The following is a 26,044-nucleotide window of genomic DNA, read 5'->3' on the forward strand; positions in this document are numbered from 1 at the left end:
CCAGTGGCAGCTGTATCTGCAGCTTCAAATGGGAAACCAAAGGAGGAACTATTGTACTCTACACATGAGTATCACTGCTCTAATATCTTTTTTGCAATTTGATATGATTTTATAGTTAGATCAAGCCAAGCCAAGTGATTGAAGTAATTTGAGAAGGTAGATAGTAAAGTCCACAAAGTAAAAGTGTATGTTTTTATGCTTTTATTTGTTTATGGGAGAGAGAGAGAATGAATGTGCCAGGGCCTTCAGCCACTGCAAAGGAATTCCAGACACATGCACCACCATGTGCATCTGGCTTACATGGGTCCTGGAGAATCAAACCTGGGTCATTAGGTTTCAAAAGCAAGCACCTTAGCCACTAAGCCATCTCTCCAGCTCTAAAAGTACATGTTCAATGTAGCTAATGCATCCCTTCTCATTGGATATTCACACATCAAAAAAGTGTATGTATTGTTTTGATCACAGTTTTTCTGACTAGGGCGTGATACCTACTTGTGATTTTGAGTTGCATTTCCCATATACCTGCAGGACATTTATGGTTCTCCTCCTGAGAACTGTTTATTTAGATGTACTGCCCATTTTAGTGAAACTACATACTTTGTTATGTTACTGTTGAGTTTTTGGAGTTCAATCTATACCAGATGTACACATTGCAAATATTTTATCCTGTTTTCCTTTGCTGTGCACAAGTTTTTTAGTTTGATCTAATAAATATCATTTGTTTTTCTTGCTTTTGAGATCTTATCCAAAAAAAACCCTTGCTTTTTATGATATTCTGAAACTCTATCCATATGTTTTCTTCTAGCAGTTTTATGATTCCATACCTTACACTTAACTCTTCAATGCACTTTGAACTGATCTTGGTAACTGAGGAAACAGAAGCTTACCTGCTTTCCTCTCATGTGGATTCCTGTTTTCCAGCACCATTTAATGATAAAGGTCCTTTCCTTAATGTATGTTCTTACCACTTTCTTTTGTTGTTGTTGTTTTTTTGGGTTTTTTTGTTTGTTTTTTTTTTTGAGGTAACTCTAGCTCAGGCTGACCTGGAATTCACTATGGAGTCTCAGGGTGGCCTCGAACTCATGGTGATCCCCCTACCTCTGCCTCCCGAGTGCTGGGATTAAAGGCGTGCACCACCATGCCTGGCTGTTCTTACCACTTTCATAGGCTATAAATATGTGTGTATTTACTTTCAGGGTCCTTATTTTGTTTTATTGGTTTATGTGTTTGTTTTTATGTTGATACCATACTGTTTTGATGGACAACAGCTTTAGAATATGCTTTAAAGTCAGATAGGGTAACACTTCCTGCTTTTTTTGTTGTTTTTTAGGGTTTTTTTTTCAAGGTAGGGTCTCACTCTAGTCCAGGCTGACCTGGAATTCACTTGGTAGTCTTGGGGTGCCCTTGAACTCATGGCAATCCTCCTACCTCTGCCTCCCAAGTGCTGGGATTAAAGGCAAACACCACTATGCCCAGCAACTTTTTTGGGGGGGGTTATGGCCTCACTCTAACCCAGGCTGACATGGAATTCACTATGTAGTCTCAGTGTGGCCTTGAACTCATGGCAATACTCCTACCTCTGCCTTCCAAGTGCTGGGGTTAAAGGTGTATGCACAACGCCCAGCTGTTCTCTTTTTTTAAATATATTTTGTTTATTTATTTGAGAGAGAGAAAGAGGCAGAGAAAGAGACAGAATGGGTGCACCAGGGCCTCCAGCCACTGCAAATGAACTCAAGATGCATGTGCCCCCTTTTGCATCTGGCTTACGTGGGTCCTGGAGAGTCAAACTAGGATCCTTTGGCTTTGCAGGCAAATGCCTTAACTGCTAAGCCAACTCTCCAGCCTCTGTTCTTTGTTTTTAAGCTGGAGTGTGTGTGTGTGTGTGTGTGTGTGTGTGTGTGTGTGTGTGTAATTTATTGTTTCATTTATTTGCAAGCATACAGATGCAGACACACAGAGAGGGAGAGAAAGAGAGAATGGTTACTCCAGGGCCTATAGCCACTACAAATGAACTCCACATGCATGCACCACTTTGTGCATATGGCTTCACATGGGTACTAGAGAATCAAACCCAGGTCATTAGGCTTTGCAGGCAAGTGCCTTAAGCATATCTGAGATATCTGTCCAGCTCCTGCTTTGTTCTTTTTGATCAAGATGGCTTTGGCTATTTGAATATTTGGATGGTTCCATATAAATTTTAAAATTGTTTTTGCTGATTCTGTTATAATTTCTATTTGCATTTTTGGCAAGGATAGCGTTTAATCTGTAAATCACTTTGGGTAGCATGGACATTTTTACTATATCTACTGTTGTAATCCATGACCACATATGTCATTTCTATTTTTTTCCTCTTCGATTTTTTTCATCAATGTTTTAAGTCTTTCAATAGAGAGGTCTTTCACTAGTTTGGTTAAATTTATGCCTGGCTATCTTGTTTATTTTATCTATTGAAAGAGATATTTGTTTCTTAGTTTTTATTCCAGATAGTTCATCATTGGCATATAGTAATGCTACTCATGTTTTAATGTTGCTTTTATAATCTACAACTTTGGTGAATTCATTCACTTAGTTTGACTTCTGTTCAATTGAGCTTTAGGGGTATTATATGTAAGAAATTATGTCATATGCAAACAGTGACATTTGGTTTCTTTTACAATTCGGATACCCAGGGAGGACTTTTGGCACAAGTTTGAATGAACCAAAGTAGTTACAGTGGTCAGGCATGGTGGCACATGCTGAGGCAGGAGAGCTGAGAGTTCCATGCTAATCTGGACTACATTACAAGATTGCATCTCAAAACAGTAGCAAAATAATGAGTGGTGAAAGTGAGTATGCATATCTTTTCCAGGTCTTATAGAGAATGCTTTCAGTTTTTCTCCATTCAGTGTAAGTCTGTGCTGGCTTATTATAAATGACCTTGATAATATTTGGATATGTTTAATTTTATCAAGTATTTTTTTCTGCATTATTTAGATTATAATATTTTTGTCCTTCATTCTACTAATATGGTATAGCATGTGTATTGATTTGTTTATATTGAGCCATCCTTGCATCGTGGTATAACTACCACATGATTGTGGTGAATTATCTTATTAATAATGTACTCTTTGATTCAATTTGCTAGTGGCTTATTGAAGAATTCTGCATTGATCTGGGTATATATGAAAGGTAATAGCTTGCATGCTTTTGAAGGGGGGAATTGGCCTTTATACGGGTTTGGAATCATGGTAATACTAGCCTCATACAATATGCTTGCAAGATTCTGTCTTCTTCTACTTTGTGGAATAAATTAAGAAGAATTTGTATTAGCTCTTTAACTGTCTAGTAGAATTCAACCATGAAACCATCTGGTCCTGAGCTTTTCTTTGATGGAAGGCTTTTGTTGCTGATTCAATGACATTATGTGTTACTGGTCTGTTCAGGTTTTCAGTTTCTTCATGATTCTGTGTTGGTGAGAGGGTTGTCTAAGAATTTGTCCACTTTCTAAAAGGGCAAGTTTCTTAGCACATGATTGCTTATAATAAGCCCTAGTGACATTCTGTATTATGGTGATGTCCTTTGAAATATTTTCTGTTTGAGCTCTGGTTGTATTTGAGTCTTCTCCTTTCCTTAGCCTTCTAAGGATTTATCTGTTTATTTTTTAAAAGAGCCAGAAATTCTTCATTGCATTTTCTTAGCATCCATTTCTTTAGCTATTTCTTCTGCTCATAGATTTATATCTTTCTAATTTGTGTTCATTTTGTTCTTGTGTTTCTAGTTCCTTGAGTTGCAGTGATAGGTATTTTTTTAAATCTTTCTTTTCATTGATGTATTGATTGCTATCAATTTCCCTCTTAGTGACGTTTTTGCTATATCCCATAGGTTTTTATATCTTGTATCTTCATTTTCATTTTATTTTCTTTATTTCTTCCTTCATCCACTATATTTTCAAGAGTAAATTACTTAATTTCTGTGTATTTGTATAGTTCCCAATGTTTTTCTTGTTATTGATTTCTACCTTTATTGCCTTGTGGTTATAAAAAATGATAATATAATTTCAGCTCTTTCAAGTTTATTGAGACTTGTTGTTTTATGGACTGTCATATGATATATCCTGAATAATGTTCTATGCACTGAGAAAATGTGTATTCTGTAGTTATAGGAACAGAATGTTCTCTTGAATTCTATTAAAACCATTTGGTCTAGGGTGCAATTCAATTCCGCTATTTCTTTATTGACCTTTCATGTGGATGCTTCATGTCCATTGCTGAAATTGTCACATTATGGTCTCCATCCATTATTGTATTGGAGCTTATCTCTCCCTACAGATCTCTTAATATTTGATTTATATGTGTGCATGCTCAGTGCATGGATTAAGTCAGCTTCCTATCACTGTGCCAAAAATAACTGAGGCAAATGGCTTAAAAGAAAGAAAGATTTGGGCTGGAGAGATTGCTCAGTGGTTAAGATGATTGTCTGAAAAGCCTAACCCAGGTTTGATTTCCCCAGCACCCACATAAAGCCAGATGCACAAAGTGATGCATGCATCTGGAGTACATTTGCAGTGGCTAGAGGCCCTAGCATGCCCATTCTTTCTCTCTATTCTCTCTCTACTACAAATAAATCAGTAAAAATGTTTTAAAAGTAAAACACTAAAATAAAAGAAAGAAAGATTTATTTTTATCCATTATTTCTGAGGTCTCATGGTGGCTCGGCCCCATTGCTTTGGGTCTATGTTAAAGCTGAACATTATGATGAGGAGTGAATGGTTGAGAAAATTGTCTCACATCATTGTGCCTGGAAAGCTATAGGGAATGAGAACAGGAGGCTAAAAGTTTCAATCTATACTTCAAGGGCATATTCCCAGATGACCTAAGCTCCTCTAACCTTCCCCCACTCATACCATGAGCTACATAAAAAGGCTTCAACAAAAGAGCTTTGGTGGAACAGTTAAAATCCAAACCATAATAAAGACCCTTACATACTAGGGGTAGAGATATGACTTAGCAGTTAGGGTGCTTGCCTGCAAAGCCATAGGACCCAGGTTTGATTCCCCAGGGCCCACGTAAACCATATGCACAAGGTGGTGCATGCATCTGGAGTTTGTTTGTGCTTGCTGAATACCCTGGTATGCCTTTTCTCTCTCTCTCTCTCTCTCCCTCTTTCTCTCTACCTCAAATAATAAAATAAAAATAGCCAGGAACGGAGGTGCACACCTTCAGAGGAAGGAGGATTGCCGTGAGTTCAAGGTCACCCTGAGACTACAGAGTGAGTTCCAGGTCAGCCTAGGCTAGAGAGAGACCCGACCTTGAGGAATCAAAAAACAAAAATACAACTTAGGATGGTTTCCTTTTTCAAATTAACCTTTTGATCATTATATAATGATCATCTACAGTTCTTTTTATTGGATTTTATTTGGATTTAAGTCAAGTTTATCTTACCTAAGTATGGCTACTCTTGTTTTCTTTGGAATCATTGTTACATGGGATTACCTTATTCTATCATTTCACATTCAGTGTACACACTTAAAGATAGTGTAGGTTTTCTATAAAAGATATGTAGTTGGGCCTTATATTTTTATCCATGTCATCACTCTGTCTTTTAGTCAAAGACTATGGTAGTTTGAATGTGATAGTATGCCCCATAGACTCAGGTATTTTATTAAAATTGAGTTTGCAAGTTCACTCCCTAGCAGGCAGATCCCTGCTAGAGGGGGCATGTCACTGGGGGCAGGTCTTGGAGTCCAGCCATACTAGGTATGTCCAGAGCAGTTTCAGCTCTGGCACTTGAAGCTCTGGCAGATTTGTGATGCTGGCTTCTTCCGCCACTGATAGTGTTCTTCTGGATTTTGTAAGCTGGAAACATGTCCCTTTTCTCCCATAAGCTGTGTCTGATTGAATTTTTGTCCAGCAAAGTGAAGTCTGACTTCAACAGACAGTTTAATACACTTATATTCAAGGTAATTATTGATAGGCAAGATCTTACTACCAAAATGATATAACTTGTTTTCTAGTTCACTTGCAGTTCCTTTCTTTCTTTCCTCCTCTCTTATAGTCTTCTTTTGTTTTGAAGAGAATTGCTCTAGTAGTATGTTTTGAATTCCTTGCATATTATATTTGGGTTTTCTATTACATACTTTGGTTTTGTGGTTACCATAAAACTTACAAAAATGTTTTATAAATGATAGCAACTTCACATTCTTGAAAAGATCAAAGCAGAAACAAAAGAATAAGAAAAAGCCATAGCCGGGCGTGGTGGCAAGCACCTTTAATCCCAGCACTCAGGAGGCAGAGGTAGGAGAATCACCATGAGTTCGAGGCCACCCTGAGACTGCAGAGTGAATTCCAAGACAGCCTGAGCTACAGTGTGAGACCCTACCTTGAAAAACAAAATAATAATAATAATAATAATAATAATAATAATAATAATAATAAAGAATAAGAAAAAGCCACCTTTAATCCCAGCACTTGGGAGGCAGAGTTAAGAGGATCACTGTGAGTTCATGGCCACCCTGAGACTACATAGGGAATTCCAGGTCAGTCTGGGCTAGAGTGAGTCCCTACCTTGAAAAACCAAAAATAAAGAATAAGAAAAATATGCTAATAAGAAAACTTGGGCCTTGGAAACTAGTTCAGCAGTTAAAGGCATTTGCTTGCAAAACTCTTAGGCTAGAGGGATGGCTTAGCCGTTAAGGCATTTGCCTGCAAAGCTGAAGGACTCGGGTTCAATTCCCCAGGGCCCATGTTAGCCAGATGCACAAGGGGGCATGAGTCTGGAGTTTGTTTGTAGTGGCTAGAGGCCCTGGCACACCCATTCATTCTCTCCCTCTTTCTCTGTCAAATAAATAAATAAAAATATTAAAAGTCCTGAGGTAGGAGAGTACAAAAAAAAAAAAACTTCTCCATGAGTACTCTATTTCTCTTTGTGCTTATTTTATTTTTATAGAGGTTATAATCTTATAGCCTCTCACCCCTACTCCGCTTTCTCTGAGGGCCCTCCTCAGTGGGGTTATTGGTATTCACTGTGAGGTCATGAAGGCTTAAGTCATTCTCTGAGTGGGGACTGTACCTCAGAGTACTTCTAACTACTATGTAGCTCTTAAATCTTTCTGCCCCCTCTCCTGCAATGTCCCCCTGAGCCACAGCAGACCTTTTAGCAGTCTAATTTAGTGTTGACTTCTTTGTAGCTTCTGATTTCGACTTTGAGGGTTTTGATTGAGTGCAGTGTCTATCAGGAGCTGGTTGTTAGACTAGCAGTTAGAGCAGTACCCCAGTTACTTCCCCTGAAATTTCTCCTGGGCCTCAGCAGATGTGGAAGAGGTGTCACATCTAGTGGTCAGCAGGCTATCTTTTTTGTGGAATTGATTCTCTGTGTTTTGAATCTTTGACATCTCACTTTATGTCTTTCTATATTGCCTATCTTTTACTGCAAATGTAATTATAATTTTTATATTTTAATCTCCATCCTAAGAATAGCAGTAATTTATGTATCAGGCTTACAAGATTAGAGAATTTTCAATTTATATAATTACTCTTGCATGTAAGTTTGATAGCTGCCTATGTTGATTTCTTACACATGTATTTTACTTTCAGTTTAAAGAACAACTTTTAGCAGATATTTATCCAACAATTCTCATAGATAAAATTTTTCAGTTTCTGTTTTTCCCACTGGGATACACATTTCTGTCTAGTGCCATGAGAGTTCTAGAAACTCATGTGGATGCACTTTCTTGGTGATAGCTAGACTTCTCAAGATTGAGGGGTGGGTCGTAAAATGTCCTTTGGTCGCCAAAGCTGGTGTTGGACTACACCTGAATCTCATAGCACCATGAGCCTCAGAGTTTTAGGAGGACATATGAGCTCCAGGTCCACTCAAAGGCTGGAAATAATGCAGGGTGACACTTGAGCAGGTCCTACCAGGACATTAGTATTGAGGACTTGAGGCTCCATCAGTAACTCTGGCCTGTGTTCAGAACCTTTGGTTTCTACTGGGTTCTTGATTCTACTATTGTGGGTTCTAAGACAAATCTCTGTCTTTTTCTGGGGTTTTCTTGTGCCCTGATCCCCAGTAAGTAGAAAAATTTGCCCTGCTTGGCAAAGGGGTGGTAGAGGCAAGTGGCTACCTTGGTTCACGTAGGTCAAATTGCTTTCATTGTGGAAGATGTGACACTGCATTTCGGGTCGCTGTCACTCTGCACGGTGCGGTGCTTGGAGTTGCCAAGGAGTGGCATAAGCAACGCTTTGCTATCTTCTTTAATGTACACAAAGTAGGCTCAATAGTCTCCATGTGCTTTCCTTGGCTCTTCTTGAAGGTAGTTTGGTGTATGAAGAGTTGCTCGATTTGTGTCTGTGGAGATTCCAAGAGTATCTTGATCTACCTACATGAGGATTAGGTTTCAACATGTAAAGTTTGGGGAAATACAAATATTGTACTACAATGTCTATGCAAGAAATGGTGGACCATGAAGAAGACAAAAGCATTGGGGGAAACAGAGGCTAAATGGCAAGGAGTGGAAGGTGGTGAGAAAAGAAAGAGTCACAGAAGCTATAGGCCATGGTCATGATCCTAGCCCTGGGATAAAGGTGGAGATAGAGTGGTTTTTCTAACCCAGGCTTATGTGTTGAACTTAAAAGTTACATGTGCAGCCAGGCATGGTGGTTCATGCCTTTAATCCCAGCACTTGGGAGGCAAAGGTAGGAGGACCGCCGTGAGTTCGAGGCCACCCTGAGACTACATAGTGAATTCCAGCTCAGCCTGAGCTAGAGTGAGACTCTACCTCAAAATATTTTAAAAAAAAAAAAACAAAAAAACTTGCATGTGCTGTGTTTACTAACTCCTGGGGAGAAGCAGAGGTCAGGGGGTGGAAGAGACCACCTCTGTGTTAGAGACTTTCTGCTCCTTCCCTTGGCCTTCACATCATCCGTGAATCTGTTCTTACCATGCTATGCATAATCGCTGCACACCTCAGTTCCTCTCTTTCTGCCTGCCATCCTGGCTTTCAGACTTGAGTATGTGGCTACTTTGGGAATAAATAGGTCTAAACAAGGTGCCCAGGTCTTGGAATAAGGATACCTGAGTTCTAGTCTGCAGGGATGTTGGGCATGAGCCTCAGCGTGCCCAATGTTATTCAGCTTTCTACTATGGGAACACGACCTGAGATAATAAACCCAGCATGGTCTACTTTGACGCACTCTTTTGCAGATGCCAGTCCCTAGCTACAGATAAACTCCACTGTCTGGGGGCGTTGGAAGTTCAGGGTATGAGACAGGAGTCAGGAGCTGGGATGTCCTTGCACTTCATGTCCAGCAGTGAAGAGAAGAAAGAGGAAGAGATATGAGCCCCCCCATTTCCTTTGATGGAATACCCCCAATGACATAAAACCTTCCACTATCCCCACCTCTTAAGGTTCTACTGCCCCCCAATAGCCCCAAGCTAAGGAACTAACCCTTTTACACATGGACACTTAGGGCATTCCAGAATTCTGTGCCTAAAGACGGAGCCTGCCACATGGCTATAATTGGTGCTCTCTGGGGTGGCTTTCTCTTCCATCCACAAAAAAAATGATGTCTGAGTAGCTGACCTCATACTTTCCACTGTCCTTCATGTTAAAAAGAAAAGGAGGGTAAAGGGGCTGTTGTCTGCCCGCAAAGCCAGAGGACCCTGGCTTGATTCCCCAGGACCCATGTAAGCCAGATGCAGAAGCTCTGGCATGTCCATTCTCTCTCTTTCTCTCTGTCTCTTTCTATTTCTCTCTGCCTCTTTCTCTGTCTCTCTCAAATAAATAAAAAATAAAAAAGGGCTGTCCAGGCATGATGGTGCATGCCTTTAATCCCAGCACTCGGGAAGCACAGGTAGGAGGATCTCCATAAATTCGAGGCCACGCTGAGATGACATAGTGAACTCCAGGTCAGCCTAGGCTAGAGTGAGACCCTACCTCAAAACACCAAAATAATAATAATAATAACAATAATAATAAAATAAGGGCTGGAGAGATGGCTTAGCAATTAAGCACTTGCCTGTGAAACCTAAGGACCCTGGTTTGAGGCTCGATTCCCTAGGACCTGCGTAAGCCAGATTCACAAGGGGGCACATGCATCTGGAGTTTGTTTGCAGTGGCTGAAGGCCCTTGTGTGCCCATTCTCTACCTCCCCTCTCTCTTTCTCTCTCTCTCTTAAATAAATAAAATATATTTAGATAAATAAAGCCAGATACACACAAAGTAGCACATGCGTCTGGAGTTAGTTGCAGTGGCTAGAGGCCCTGATACACCCATCCTCATTCTCTCTCTCTCTCTCTCTCCTCTGAGCATAGGGGCACATACCTTTAGTGCTAGCACTTAGGAGGCTTATGTAGGAGGATAGCTGTGAGTTCAAAGCCAGCCTGAGGCTACTAAGGAATTCCAGATCAGCCTAGGCTAGAGTGAGTCCATACCTCAAATAACCAAAAACAAAAAGGCACTAGTCATAATAGTTCCTAGCATATAAATAAAAACTAGACATTTGTGTTAGAAGAAAAGTTTTAGGGAGATAAGAGGGTTTGAAGAAGCCAGGTCTTCACTGGCAGAAGTAGAAGGGACAGCTGCTGGAGTGTCTTGCGCATGCTCTGGAGGAAGAAGACAGGTCCACATCTTAAACACCGGATGGGTTGGCATTCCTGACCAGAATTGAGAGAGCGCAGGCTCCAGGCATGCTCCCAACCTCCTGCTGTGAATGTGCTGAGTTAGGACCCACAGGCTGGACCCCAAACCTCTGGTCCTTGTACCTGGAGTAACTCCAGAAAGGGTTCTGACTTCTAGAAGAAAACACCAAAGTGATTTGTGAGCCTCTAAATGATAGTGATTCTATATAAACTTGGGTTGTTCCTTTAACATAAGGCTGTATTTTTGATGTCATAACTCCTGGTTTATTCAAAAGAAATCGTCTGTGGAACATATGTTGTACATGTACAAGGGAGTGTGTATGATAACTGTACAATAAAATTACACCACATAACCCACTAGACAGGGTAAGAAATCAAACATTCAAAATATCTTAGCAGCCTCCTGGGCACCTGTAACTCTACACAGAGATGACACCTCTCCTGACTTCTAAGAGCTAAATCTAAAAATATCCCTGGATTCTGGGGAGCTTGAGTGCACCATGGTCAGCTCATGTGCATCACTAGTCTCTTCTGCACAGACTTCCACACATGGCTCCTCTCATGGGGTCTGTGTTGATCCTTACTAGTTTCATTTTGACTTGGGGCCTTGTGTTTTTTGAGGCACTTTATTACTTTTTGATTACAAAGGTAATTTATGCCAGGCATGGTGGTGCACGCCTTTAATCCCAGCACTTGGGAGGCAGAGGTAAGAGCATTGTTGTAAGTTCCAGACCACCCTGAGACTACTACAGGTCAGACTGAACTAGAGCGAGACCCTACCTTGGAACCCCCCCCCCAAAGTAATTTGTTCTTTTTTAAAAATATCTTATTTTTATTTATTTATTTATTTATTTATTTATTTATTTATTTATTTATTTGACAGAAAAAGAGGGAGAGAGAGAGAATGGGCACTCCAGGGCCTCCAGCTACTGCAAATGAACTCCAGGTGCGTGTGCCCAACATGTGCATCTGGCTAACATGGGTCCAGGGGACCACTAAGCCATCTCTCCAGGACTAATTTGTTCTTTTGATAATAAACTTGATAAATGCAGAAAAGTATGGAGAAAACACAAACCTCAAGTGATAATAAAATATGTAAATATGACCATATAAATAACCCAGGGAAAACTTCTGTTAACATACTGGAAAATAGTATTTTTTACAAAGAAATATATCTTTTACATTATTAATATCAGCCTGCATATATTTATCCCCTTTATTGTGAGACATAATACGGCTATAGAAAGGTACAGAATGTCAATTATATTCCATGGAACAAAGAAGTGAGACGTGAAAACCTGTGTCCATAATGAGCTGGAGATACAGAATGCTGGCCAATGTCTCCTGATCATAGCTCTCTCCTCATAGGAGGCCTCACCACCCTGCTTCTAAGAGAACCATTTTCTTTCTAAGTTTCAATACTTACTCTTGTTTTTTATTATTTTATTTATTTCTCTTTTAAATTGTATTTCTATTTATTTATTTAGTGGAGACAGAAACAGGGAGGGAGGGAGAAAGAGAGGGAGAACGGGCGCACCAGGGCCTCCAGCCATTGCAAACGAACTCCAGACACATGTGCCACCATGTGCATCTGGTTTATGTGGGACCTGGAGAATCGAAACAGGGTTCTTAGGCTTTGCAGGCATGTACCTTAACCACTAAGCCATCTCTCCAGCCCCTTGTTTTTATTTTTTTTTTAAGTGAGACAATGTGTCATTCTGTAGCCTACGCTGTCCTTGAACTCCTGGCAATCCTCCTGGCTCAGTCTCTCAAGTGCTGAGATTCCAGACATACTTCTCCACATCTGAAACACATGACAACTTCATTTTGAAAAGTGAGTTGCAAGCTGAGCCTAGGCATGGAAGGAAAGAACCACAGGCTGCTGGGGAAATAAAGACCTGGAAAGCAGAGTGGGAAATCCACTATCCAAGGGTTAAAGCCAAGTTCTACCCGTGGTGGAGAGGAAGGAACCAGGGAGGGAAGGGGTGCACAGATCTGCCTGCTTTGTCCGTACCTCTTAGCTAGCACCGATTCCATTGGCTACCACTCCTCTCCCCTCATGTCTGAGTTCCAGAGAACCTGAGGTTCCTGTTCCTAGACCAGGGGAAGACCAAGTTCATTTTGTGCTCTGCCCTCTGCAACCTCATGCTTCATCTTCTTTGGGGCTGGGTAGACAATTTATCCTAGTGTATTGGGGCATTTTTCATTAGTTTGATTCTTTTCTGGTTTCTTTGCTAGTTTTGTGATTTCTCCTGTAGTTTTGAGATGGGGTCTATAGATCCAGCCTGGGTAACATAGACGTGTGTCATGGTGCAACATCTGCATTCTAGCTTCCCAAACCCATTCCCTCTATCAGGGTAGGATTGGGTCTTTTAAAACAAAACTAAATCAACCCTTGCTGGAGCTTTTGTGGAGCTTTGGGAGGGAATGAATCTAGATGCATGCATTAAATTGGCTGTCTAAATCCGGAAGTCTCCAGAGGAAATCCTGCCGCTCCCTTCCTTAGTTGCCTGAATGGAACTGTCTGTTGGATGGTTCCGTTGGAAGCCCAGGGCCTGCGAGCAGTGCTCACTCTACCCAGCAAGGAGACACTGAGGGAACCTGAGGTTGCGTAGGGGACACTCTTTCATCTTGAGCCATTGTGACTGGAAGTGTAGAGTTTCTAAGAGGCCGGGCCCAGGTTCAGTTTCAGCCTCCAGCTCCACCATCCATTTGCCGTGTGCCACCAGAAAAGAAAGGCCCGACATTCCACTTTGACGCTGACTGACTGGGAAATGTGGATGTAGCTAATGTGTGCGCTCTTTGCCTTTAATTTGTAGGGCTCATACTCTATAAGTATGTGTCCCAAAGTAAAGTTTGTTAGGGGCATTTTAACTTCTAGGAGCTTCCAGGCATAAGTTCAGGTTGGTGCTTCAGGTGGAAGCACAAAGCATTCTTTCCTTTGTTTGACTTCATGTTTTGACTGAAGGCTGCCTTCTCCCATCTTGCTCCACATTCCGAATGAGCAACTCTAGGCCACTCTTTTTTATTTTTAATGATAATGTATACTGTTCATGTGTGTATGTGTGGCATGTGTATATGGAGACTGGAGGGCAACTTTGGGTGTCATTTCTCAAGCACTGTCTACCTCCTTTAAGATAGGATCGAGCATTACTCTGGAGCTGACCCATTGAGCTAGTCAGAGATCTGCCTGTCCCCTGTCCCCTAGTATTGAGATTACAAGTGGGTGTGCCACAAGACGCAGGGATTGAACTCTGATCCTCATGCTTGCAAAGCAACCACTTTACCCACAGAGCCACATCCCAAGGCTCCAGGCCACTCTCGACTGTGCTGCTGAAATAGACCTTGCCCACACTGTTGAGGCATCTTCTGTGGTAGTCATCCCCATGGGTCATCTGCAGTTCCTGCTTTCTGCCCGATGACTGCTGAGGCCCTGCAAGCTTGTGCTAATGTGGATAGGGGTCCTGTTTCTTGACCCATCACTAATACCTTCCAAGTCACGTGGAGCTACATTGGATTCCTGAGTGAAAGCTTCAGAAAGCGTCCATTGTCTACAAATGAGCCCCATTCACGGCTCTGCGAATGTGTCCTTGTGGAGTGGAGCAAGCCATCAGAACTTGAGTCATATTTGCATACTGAGGCTTTTCAAACTCTGGTGTTTACAACCAAGCCCGGTGGTGCATGCCTGTAATCCCAGCACTTGGGAGGTGGAAGAAGGATGATCAGAAGTTCAAGATCATCCTCAGCTACATAGCGAATTTGAGACCAGCCTAGGCTACATGGATGGCACTCGCTCCATGCTACAAAAGTGTTTCAACTGAGCAAGAAGTTAAGTGTATAGGTGTGAAACCTGTTCATGAAGCTGCAGATAGCCAGTGAGCTTAGCTCCGTACTGATGAGCTGGGCACTGAGGCCTCTAGTAAAGAAATGACTGGGCTTGGGGCAGGGGTTTGTTCTCGATGGATATGTGTTACCTCCAAAACTCTCCAGCAGTCATCTTCTCATTCCCATTGCTAAATATTCATGATTCACTCTTAAAATGTGTCTGGAGCCTCCCCTGGAATACCTTGCCTGCCCTTTTCTGAATAGCACATTCTGGCAGTTTCTCCATTTCAAGGCTTACTTTCCATACAGCAAGTTAATAATTCAGCACATGTTACATGTGGACTTAGGAATGAAGGAAACCCCTCCGCATCCTCTTGCTTTGGTACTAAGGAGTTGTGTGACTTTGGGCAACTTAGTTAACCTCTCTAGGCCTCAGTATCACATCTGTAAATAGCCCCTCCCTCATAGATGTCTGTAAGGACCAAGAAACCAAATGTTCAAAACCTTTGAGTTAGTCCCTGGAGCAGAGTAAATGCTCAAAAACTTCAATAATTCCATTTTTGTTATTTCAAGTAATGTATGCATGCATGTACTGAACTGTCACCCACTGGAAAGGCTTGCCCCATGATAGGTGAGTTGTGAGTATTTCTTGTAGTGAGTTGAATTGCATCCAGCTATTTAGCTTGGATTCGGGAAATCAGTATCCCCACCTCCACTGGGCCGTTTGATGGACACAGCCAGTCATTCACAGCTCGGGGATTATAAGCAGGAGACATTACCTGATACAGGAAAATGAAGAGCTTCCCACCAGGCAGCCCTGCTCGGGCCTTTTGGGCATCACTGCCTCTAGGCACTTGAGTGCTCGTCAGGGTGTCAAGGCTCTTGTCAGCCGCCCATTTGAGTTTTTGAAGTTTTTTTTACTGACATGGATATCAAGTATGAGGTTATTTTAATTGCCTTGGCTGAAAGAATTGGGTCATGTATTCCATATGCTCAGGGGTGGTGAAATCCTGTCTTCTAAAGCATGATGGTGAGGGAGCTCTCACTCACATGAGCCCCGAAACCTTGAGGCCATGACAGGGTCATGTGCATTGAGGGCTGTAGCTCAGGGTTTGGCTGCTGGGAGGCACACACTTGATCAATTTTGCACGCTACTGTGGAGTTTTGCACATCCCTCAGAATGTCCACACACTGTCAGTAAGCCAGAGTTGAGTTGTGTGTTCTGTTGTGGGGATGGGGGTGCTGGGAGGGATCTGAATGAGCCAAAGCCATTCCTGTTTCTATCAAGACAGCGCTCCCCAAACCAACCAAAATTGCACGTGAAATGTTGGTACACTAGGAACAGGGGAACACCTTAGTGAATTTTTTGTGGAGGGAGACCACAGCTTTTAACTAATTCTCAAAGGACTCTGTGACCTAGGACAAGCTAAGAGCACAAAGCTATCAGGTTTTGCTTCCCTAACCCAGTCTGTGTATATAACCGTAATACCCAAGCAAGCCACGTAGGTAGTCAGAAGCCTTTTATGGCCAAACAGCTGATTATTGTTCAATCGGTTGTTGTAGACTCATGTAGACAAATCCTGCAAGCTTGGGGAAGCCAGGCCCCCCCAGGTCAGCCTCGGGCGACAGCCCCCATCCAGCCAGGCCCTGGGGAGTGAGTCCTTCCTGCCCGGCAGCTCCTTTGCTCATGAGCTGGCCCGAGTCACCTCCTCGTACAACACCTCAGAGGCAGCCCCCTGGGGCGGCTGGGATCCGAAGGCCTGGAGGCAGGTGCCCGCTCCACTACTGCCTAGCTGCGATGCCGCAGGTAAGTCACTTCCCCCTGTGCCTCGCTTTCCTCATCTGTCAACCGGGGCACAGTCCCCTGCTCAGCCTGCCCACCTGCCTCACAGAGTTGTTGGGAGGAATTCAGGAGGTGACAGTTCCAAAGGCAGGCTCTGTGTACCTATGAGGGATATCTGGACTGCCTTCTTCCAAGTTCTTAGCAGTCTGGGCCCAAGTGAACAATTTAAACAAGTCAAATAGTCCCAGCGCCTTGACCTCACCTCTAGGAAAAGAATGGAGGGTTTCCCAGAGCAGTGTGGGTGGAATGGCGGCGTACAGTCCCAAATCCCTTGCCTGATGGCTGCCTGTTTGGTACCTAGTGGATGTTCAGAAACTGCCCCTTCCAGTGATCTGCCACAGGTTTCCCAACCCACAGTGTTATGTGATCCCGCCCAGGACTCGTGCACTCTAAGTGGGCAGCTGGAATGCCCCACTAGAGGATGGGCAGTCTGAGACTCAGCAACCATCAGGTAGGTCAGTCAAGCCTGCCCAAGGGGTTTGTGAGTTGAAATCAGCCTCACAGTGCTAGAGTCTAGAAAGCTTTGGTGAGCCCCAAAGGCACGTTACAGGCCATGAGAAGTAGGGAATGGATACAGCCTTGGCAGAGCATTTCATCTGGACCACAGAGTTGTTGTTCTTGGGCAGGAAATATCAATGCGCGTAGGATGTCTGCCCTGTCTGTACAGAAACCTGCAGAAGATGGCCATTGAGCTGAAAGGACCTCCGGGATTCTGGCCTTTAATGGAAATTCTGCTTTGGTACACGCAGCCTTCTTCTCTTTAGCCTGCCCTGCTCTGGAAGAACAAGCCGTGCTTTTCAGTCAAGGGCTATTGATTTCTCTCCCTCAGAGTCACAACAGTCTTTAGCGGGCCCTCCCCTTCAGCTAAAACCAAAAGAATCTCGGTCAGCCCGAAGCTGCCAGGGAAACAGAATTAGTAACCCCACCTCCCACCAGACATGGGCCACTCCCAATGTCACTGTCTCCACCCTGCTCCGCCCAGCCCCTCCCGGAAAGCAGAAGCCGCAAGTGAGAGGTGCCCAGCTAACCTGCCTGAGTGATCCCTGGGCCTGGCCCCACCGCCTCCCCGTGCAGGCCAGTGCCCTTCACCCAGAGGCTGGGGGTGGGCAGCTGCAAGAACCCCCTTCCAACACACACACACACACACACACACACACACACACACACACACACACACACTTACACTCACATCTTCACTGACTTTGGCCCCACCTAAGGAGCTTTAAGGGGAAAGTCCACATTCCCTATCAGCCCCTAGTTAGTGCACCCCGTGAGTCAGTGGGGCGTTTGTTTGTTTGTTTGTTTTGTTTTTGTTCTTTTGTTTCTTCCTCTGCCTGAGGATCTAGGATCCTATCTAAGCTCTGAGGGATCAGCCATCCCTGGAACCTCCAAGACAATGAAGGAGGTTCAATGACGCTTACACAGGCCTCAGTGACGCTTACACAGGCATGTCATCTAGCATGGAGTGAGCTGTGCCATTCATTTTGGATGCTGTTTATTTTTTAAGGCTCCTAGTGGCAGTTTCAAAGCAGTCTGAATCCAAGAGAAGCTCCAGTCCCGTAGGAAGAGTCCACAGTCCCTGCACTCTTTGTGCAGAAGAGTGGGGAAAGGCCTCAGAAGGCCAGCACTGTCCCAGGTTCTGCCTAGGAGAGATGGCACGGCGTGACTGTGGTGATCGCGTGCCCCAGGGGTTCTGCCTACGCCTCACCATGTCCCACCACTACTTCTCCTTGCCATATTTGTTTTTAAACCTGACCAACCTTCCCTGATTGACTGTGTCTTGTCAGTCCCCCTCTCTGAGCGTAGAGACACAGTCCCACCTTGGGGGCGGCACCTGGGCCCAACCATAAATGTATGTCAACTGACTACTAAAGGGGGCTGGCTGGGGTGCTCCCTAGTCTTACATTACCATTAGATCCTTGGGCAGGTGGGTTAAGGGGGCAAAGTCACAAAGAGAAGCAAGTTGTTTTCAGTTCTGGCTTCCAAAGGCCACAAAAGAACATGCTTTTCCTTGTGGAGTAAAAACACAAACCCATGCCAGAGCTCCTTAACCTCTGGGACAGATCGCTGCGTGCCTTCTGCTCCCTAGTAGGTTGGCTTTGTCTGTTGCAAGAACAGGTGGGAGTTGCCTTGCAGGGAAAAAAAAAAAAGAACCTCTTCTTTTTCCTGTCCTCTCTTCCACCTTCTTCCTCCTCCTCTTTCCCTCATTTTTTTTCATCTTTCTCCGTCTCCTCTCTCCCTTTCTCTCCTCCTCCTCTCCCTCCCCCTTCTTCTCTTTTTCTCCTCCTTTCTCACCCTCCCTGATACTCCTTCTTCCCTCCTCCCCCTCTTTCCTCCTTTCCTTTCCCTTTCTTCACTCAATTTCCCTCCCCTCCCCGTACTGTATTTCTCTAAGTCCTCTAGGGTATCATAGGCTGAGGAACTGCCATCTAAATCAGTTTGAGGCTCAGGGACCTTTTGTGGGACACATGTCTAATTCTTGCTGGTCCCCATGACACACCATTCCAAGTTAAAGAGTCCCTCTGCACTGGGTTAGCAGTATCAGCAGGCAGCGGCAGGGTTTGGGGGAGTTATGCCTTTGGGGTGCTAGCCACTCCATGAACCCCAGAGACAAGAGGGGGGCTTTAAGTTTCCCAGGCATCTGTATGATGTTTCCAAAAAGGCAACCCAGGACCTGTCTGTGAATGTGGCTGAAAGAGGGTGTGACAGACAGAGAACAGGGTCTTTCGTTCTCTGAGACTTGCTGCTGGCCCCAGGCCTGGGCTCACCAGGCCTGGATACTGTGGGAGAAGCAGGCTTGGGCTCACACAAGGCCTGGCAGTCAGTGCCATTCACAACAGGATCATTACCGCTCTAGCAAATAGAGTCATTTGATGACCCCTCCATAAGTGCTTATCCAAAGTCACCTGACCCGGTCTATCCTTCACAAGAGGGGCAGCAAGAATATACCGTCACCAAGCAGCAATTCTCCGCCACCAGCGTTTCCTCTGCTCAATGAAACCATTTGTCATTTCCTGTTTTCTCCATTTTCCAACGGTTCTAATTGTCAGTGTCAAAAGGCAACAACTGTTTTCTTGGGGCTTATCTTTGGAGCACATTCATTTAGAACAAAGGATGGGAGCCTCGTCTGCAAAACAAAGGAAGCAGCCTCCTCTGGAGGCCTGGAGAGAATGCCCTGGCTTCCTCGGCCAGGGACACCAGGACCCACCATTACAGGGTGGGAGTCATGGGCTGCGGGGCTAAGAGCCCATAGAGGGCACCCGGGCATGGGGTCCTACAGAGCCAGCCAGCCGCTGGCACCCTGGGCTCCCGCTTCGGGATGCTGCCAAGCAGATCTTCCTGGCACTCTTGGGTGCTCGGAAATGGGTGCTCCCTGGATGAAGATTCTTCAGCACCCCCACTGCTCCCTGTGTGCCTGGGCTGAGTACTGGAACCCCACCCTTGACTCCTGCGGCCCCCGGCCAGAGTTCTTGCTGTGTGCCAGTGCCCCTGAGAGGACCTGCCCTCTCCATTCTCCCTTTTGCACTTTTCTACCCTCCCCTGCTGTCTCTTTGGTCACCCTCTAGCGTCCATCTAGGCCCCAGACAGCTGAGACACTGGAAACTAGTTAGGGATGCAGTTGGAGCGGACCTAGACCTAAGTGCCACACAGGCTGAGGTGAAAACGTCCTGGATCCACTTAGGAGGACTTGTACTTCCTTGACATGTGGCTGTTGGCAAATCATTTAACCTCTCTGAGCTTCACGTGTCAGACTACAGCAAGCTTAGGGCTGTAGGTCTTTCCTGACAGCCTCAGGAGGAATTCTAGAGGTGAAAGCGCTGCTTTTAGAAACGGCCACTCACCCGCAGCATTTCACGCAGATCCAGATGCTGTGGCCTGAGGTGGTCACGTGGCCCTTAGCTCTTCCAGGTTTCTATGGGACTTGGCCAGATGATAGGAAATAAAGGGTGTGAAGTACTCAGGACAGTAAGGCAGCGCCACCCAGCTCACCCTGCCAGTGTCTTAACAGGAAGAGCGCTGAGAAGCAGCCTCCCTCCCTTCCTCCCTCCATCACATCCCACAGCCCCAGGATAAAAGCAAAGTGCAGTCTGGGGAAGTCGCTTCTGGTGGAGCCGTCCCGTTGCCAGGTGTTTGTCCTCTCTGCCCTGTCAGACTGGAGGCCAGGAACTGCTGCCAGGCCCATGAGCCGGGCACACTCCCAAGCACCAGCCTTTTCCACCCCCGCTCCCGTGCCAACCTAGCTGAGTGCAGTGGCATCTGGGGGCACCAGCCAGTGAGTGCTCCCTGATAGCTGCCTGGGTGACTGGGACTGCAGTGGCAGACGACAGGAGAAAGAGAGGGAGATGGCAGCAGAGGAGCAGCTCTACAGCTCCCTCCATCACAGTGGGTCCCGGATCAACTGAGGACCTAAGAGGGAGCTCTTGGATCCCGCCCAGTAGTGTCTTCTGGCTGGGCTCTTAATCCTTGGTCCCCACGTACTGATCCCAAACTGAGTGCAGGGCATCCGAGGCCTGGAAGCAAGGCTCCTCCTCCCTCCCATCCAGCCAACTTGGAGCAGAAAGGGACATGGGCAGTAAGCGTCTGGCTACTCTTGGTGTCAGATAGTGTGTCTGACTGTCTGAATGTCCAGCTGTTCACGCCAGGAACATCCGGAACAAGCCTTCGTCCTTACCCCCTGACAGCCCTGCAGAAGCTGGACAGCCACCACCAAATAGCCCAGAATGTGCTCTGCTCCAGCCCCAGCACCCCCAGCCTGCCAGCCATTCCGTGTCTGGGTAATTTGAAGCCTACTCACCCCAAGTGCTTACCATCCTCTGGATACAGCTAGTTTGTCTAGGTCTCCCTGAGACTAGCATGCCCAGATCTCTGTTGGCACTGTGGGTGTGATCTTACCAAAGCAGAGTAGCACAGGACTGTCACCTCCCTCCTTCTACATACACTGCTTCTAATAACGCGGCCTAATGTTCCATTTGCTCTCTTGGCAAACACATCTCACTGCTGAGCCATCCTGAGCAGATGGACGTCCAGTACGCCTCAGTGTCTCTCTGTGTGCACTTGCTATTAAGCCCTGTCTCTCCTGCCCCACCCTCTGCTGCTGTCGTTGGTTTCCTTGAACCTTTTCTTTACACCCGTGCAGTCCTGCTTGGGAGGGTGGGGCATGCATGCGAGTGTGTGTTGATGTGTTCGCTCATGCTTGTGCTGCACCAAAGCCAAGTCCTAGGTTCCCCACACAACACTCCAAGACTGGCATTTCTTGGTAGCTAGCTCTAAACTAACATGACTTTTCCATCTTCTGTTTAGCAAGAGAAGCGGAAATCAGGTCTTATGGCAATGACCCCTAAACAGCAGAGACAGTATATCGCCCTACAGATGAGTCAATTTCAAGGTAAGCAGAAAACACTAGTGTTCCCAAAGGGGCTAGAGAGGGTTGGACAGTCAACAGATCCTGCTATGGCGTGGGAGCACTGGGGGTAGATGGGGTGGTCTGAAACTCACTTAATTATATCCAGAACGGGTCTATCACACTGCCTTTAAGAGCAGAATCCCCACTGGGCGTGGTGGCACACTTCTTTAATCCCAGAACTCGGGAGGCAGAGGTAGGAAGATCACCATGAGTTCGAGGCCACCCTGAGACTGCGTAGTGAACTAGAGTGAGACACTACCTTGAAAAACCAAAATAAATAAATAAGAGCAGAATCCCAATTGGAGGCTTGGTCATATGTCACCTTAATTCAAAAGATTGATTAAATTGACTCAGGTCCCTTAAAATACAGCAATAGGAAAAAAAAAAAAACCACCCTGTTCATCGTGCCAAGCATAGTCTGTAGGATGGGCACACAAACTGGACTGACAGCCTCAAGCAAACTGCATGACTGCTGCCTGCCTAGGTTTCTGCACCCCAGAATCATCAGCATACATGAGCCACAGAGGACACCGAGGGCTGATGAGAGGAAGTGCATTCCGAACTGGAAACACCAAGGGTCTCACCCCTTGCCTGCTCCTGTCTCTCCACCACAGGCTCGGCAGCACTCAGGGAAGCCAGAGGTCAACTCCCAGATTTCAGCCTTCAGCAAAGAATGCCATTGCAGGGCTGCGGAGACAGCTCAGTCAGTGATGAAGCCCTGAGTTCAATCCCCAGAACCCAAAGTCAGGCATGGTGGCATGTGTTTGTAATGCTGCACAGGCGGAGACAGGAGGATGAACCCCTAGGGCTCACGCTTTGTGCACTCCATGCCGATGGAAGAGCCTGTTTCATATAATGGTAGAACAATTCCCAAGGCCAGCACCCAAGGTTTGCCATCTGGCCTCTACATGCACATACACACCCACACACATGCGCACCACAGAGAACCAAAAGGGAGCCCACTGCGATTCAGATCCCAGACGTGGAAGCCTCAGATCTGGGGGTATATGCTTCCTTGGTTGTGGGAGCGCAGAGGGGTTTAGAAAATCAGGTGGAGAAATTGAGGCAAGGCCCACCTTCAAGAATGTGAGAGGCTGAGCTATCTTCCCCAACCCAACCCACCCCTCCTTTCCTTAGTCCTACAAAATACAAGGATTCCACAGTGCCAGTGAGATAAAAGCAGACCCAGCCCCTGGCATCTTGGAGCTCCAGTTACTCATAGAGAGCCAAGGGTGGGAGATGAGCACAGTCCTGCACCCATAGCTTCCACCCAATGACCACAGCCCAAGTCGAGGCTATGTTCAGAACTGATCTCTCTGTGTTTTTCTCATCAGCTGTCCAAGAACAAGTCTCCTTCAAGTATAGCCAGACCAAGGCCAGCTCTTCATCCAGCAAGCAAACGATGCCGCTCAGAACTGGGCCCCTTAATGGCAATCTAAATCCGGGAATCCTACCATCCAAAAGTTGCCAGAGCGATGAGGGCATGACAGTGTTCTCACCGACTCCAAAGAAGCAGAAAAGAGAATTCAAAAGCCCATTTGTGGTCTCCTCAGGCTGTGGTCAGGCTCCCCTGGTCAGTCTTGGCTCTGTGTGCCAGGATCCACAGAGTCCCAAGGCTCTCACTTCAGAAGCATCCGTGCCCAAACTCTGTCCCACCCCACCGGGCGGCCAAGCCTTGACTTCCCACCAGCTCACCCTTCCCGATGTGCCAGTCATGCCCCCTGTGTTCAGCAGTGCTACCTGGGAGGTGGCGACTGTGGCTGGGACCACAGCAGTTTCCAGGGAGTCACTCCTGAGCCAAGTAGACAGTAGCATGCTCCCGGATTTTGCTGGTCACTCCACCTTCATCAAGGCCCCCGTGAGTATGTTCCCAGAAGGCACAGCATTTCCATCACAGCGAGCAATTGTGCACCCCAGTCAGACAGCTCCAGGAGGCGGGCCGGGCCAGTTTGTAAGCGCTGCTGTAGCCAATGCTGGCTTCAGTCTGTTGGGCAATCAGAGCCCTAAGCAAAGCCCAGCACAGGACCCCATGCCTGTGCCGAGTACCGCCAAGTCCCTCCAGCAGGGTGTGGCCACCTGCACTCCCGTGAGTCCCAAGCAGGAAATAGAGGCACCACCAAGCTACATGGCTGCTATTGCTGCCATGACTGTCAACCGGTCCCCAAGCCCTGTGTACAAACCGGGCTCCCCCTCTGAGCCGCAACAGGACGATATCTTGTCCAAGGCCCAGACCCCACTAGATAGTCCAGTTTCTGCATCAGGCAGCAATGAACTGGATTTTATTGAAGATCTTTTGGAAAGCTCCAGTGTGGCCCTAGGTGAAAACTGGGAGTACAACTTGAGGCTGATTGATGACATTCTGGAAGAGAACGCCGCTGCCCAAAATGCCATAGACCAGGATGTTGACAATGTCCCCCAGGGTGCTGAGGAGCTTTAAGGCAGGGCAGGGCAGGGTGCCTCAGAGACCCTCATGTTGTCCCTTAAAGCAGTGTCTTAAATCAACAGCAAACTCACCACCGGCCCCAGACGGTTACACATGACTCCTAGTTACAATCTGAATAGTGTCAGCCCTGCCCACCTCTCTATCTACCTAACCAATGAAAAGCTGGTGATTTTTTTCAAGCTACTTGTACATATTTGAAGATTTTGTAAATGGTTTTCCTAAGCATTAATGACAGAAGTATTTATACTTGGTTTTGTGGCTTTGTAAATACAGCAGCGGCCTTGCTTTCAATAGAGTTGTTTATTATACTTTTTCACATGATGCAGACTGTGTTGTTCGCCCCAGTGATGCCTTGTTAAGCCAGGTGGCTGAGTCAGGTGATGTGTGTGCTGAGATGTGGATGTGACCGAGGGGTGTTGTGGAAACTGACAAATGCCAAATAGAAACCCACTTGGTCATTAATTTCCACTTCGTTACAAAGCGTACTCTTTATCTCTTGCAACCCTGTCCGTCTCAGCTAGCACTTTGCTAATAAACATTTATGGCAGAAGTCATTGTACTGTCAAGTGTCCCTGCTGGGCGAGAGTATCCTTTAGTTGTGGGAAAGGTGCAGCAAAAGTCTGTGAGTTGAGCACTGTGAGCTAGCCACCTTGAGGAACTAGATGGTTCCCTTCCCTTTGTCACCTATGGTGACTTTCCAATGCAGAGAACGGCCCAGCTGCTGCGTGGCTTTGGTGCACCGTCACCGAGTGCGGGTTCGCCGTCTGCGTTCAAGTCCTTCACCACTCAGTTTGCTGTTACGCTCTTTGGTTTGGGAGGGGAAAGTCTGTACACATTGAATTGATTTGGGATTTGTCTTCAATTGGTTCAATCTGCAATTATTGTTATGTATATTTACGTGTCTGTTAGAGAAACTCCATGCCCACTGTCCTGTGAACTTTCCTGTGCCCAGACTTTGTATAATCACATTTTAATTACCACCTTGTATTTTGATTCTACATTTGAAATCTGGCGTCTGTTTTGGGCCAGCGTGGTTTTCTGTTGTTGTTGTTTTTTCTTTGTTCTGTAATAAACAGCCAGGAGAAAGTGTCTTTGTGTTTCCTTCCCCCCCCCCCCCCAGGGAGGAAGCTCACTAGTGTCTTTGGCACATTACTGACACATGGCAGCAAAGTTAAGGGTGACAGCTTTGGGTAGCATGTGGGCATTTGCCATCAGAGGCTAGAGGGCCTTATTTTACAAAGAACGAAACAGATAACCTCATTAGTTCTGCGCTGAAGACCCACGTTCCCACCACCATCAACCTCCCCTGGATCACACCCCGTCACAGCCCTGCAAGATGGACTAAGTACGCATGGGTCCACAGAGAACTGGATTCCTTACTTTGACAACTTGAGGTGCAGCGGTGGCCCCAGAAATCAAGAGCTATATTGAAGATGATGTTCAGGGATCTGATAGTTACAGAGCAGGTGGTACACTCAATTGCAGATGCAGTTCTTTTCATGGAAGGCACATCCATTCAAAGTGGCTAGACAGAAGGTGACCCTGAAACCAGTGACATGTCCACTGCACAGTTCACATCCAGGCAAAAGACCCTGGTATTATAACCAGGTAGCTGAGCACACCTCTCTTCCTCTGCCTCAGTCTGCACTCAACCCTGCTCTCTGTTTCTGTATTTTTTTTATGAGAGAGAGACTTGGTGCACCAGGGCTTTCAGCCACTGAAATCAAACTCCAGGCATAAGCGCCATCTTGTGCACATGTGTGATCTTATGCATTTGCATCTCCTGCTTTATGTGGGATCTGGAGAGTAGAACATGGGTCCTTAGGCTTCACAGGCAACCACCTTAACCGCTAAGCCATCTCTCCAACACATACCCTGATCTTTTAGAGTGGCAAAGCCAAGAGAGTTCAGC

The 26,044-nt window shown here is 45.8% G+C and overlaps 1 protein-coding gene across 4 annotated transcripts in view; it reads left to right on the forward strand.

Moving 5' to 3' along the window:
* Mamld1 (mastermind like domain containing 1) overlaps window positions 1-25,221 on the forward strand; it is a 119,254-nt gene extending 94,033 nt beyond the window's left edge. For 2 of the 4 annotated variants that reach the window (XM_004668933.2, XM_045140931.1), the window contains 3 exons: window positions 16,006-16,249; window positions 21,587-21,671; window positions 23,024-23,159. In XM_004668933.2, the coding sequence (XP_004668990.1) occupies window positions 16,006-16,249; window positions 21,587-21,627 (285 nt within the window). In that variant the 3' untranslated portion in view covers window positions 21,628-21,671; window positions 23,024-23,159. Of the gene's footprint in view, window positions 1-16,005; window positions 16,250-21,586; window positions 21,672-23,023 lie in introns of all 4 variants that reach the window. The other 2 variants (XM_045140929.1, XM_045140930.1) reach the window with 1 other exon arrangement.
* Window positions 25,222-26,044: the final 823 nt, after the last annotated feature.

Source organism: Jaculus jaculus, chromosome X, assembly GCF_020740685.1.
Source record: "Jaculus jaculus isolate mJacJac1 chromosome X, mJacJac1.mat.Y.cur, whole genome shotgun sequence".
Lineage (NCBI taxonomy): Eukaryota > Metazoa > Chordata > Mammalia > Rodentia > Dipodidae > Jaculus > Jaculus jaculus.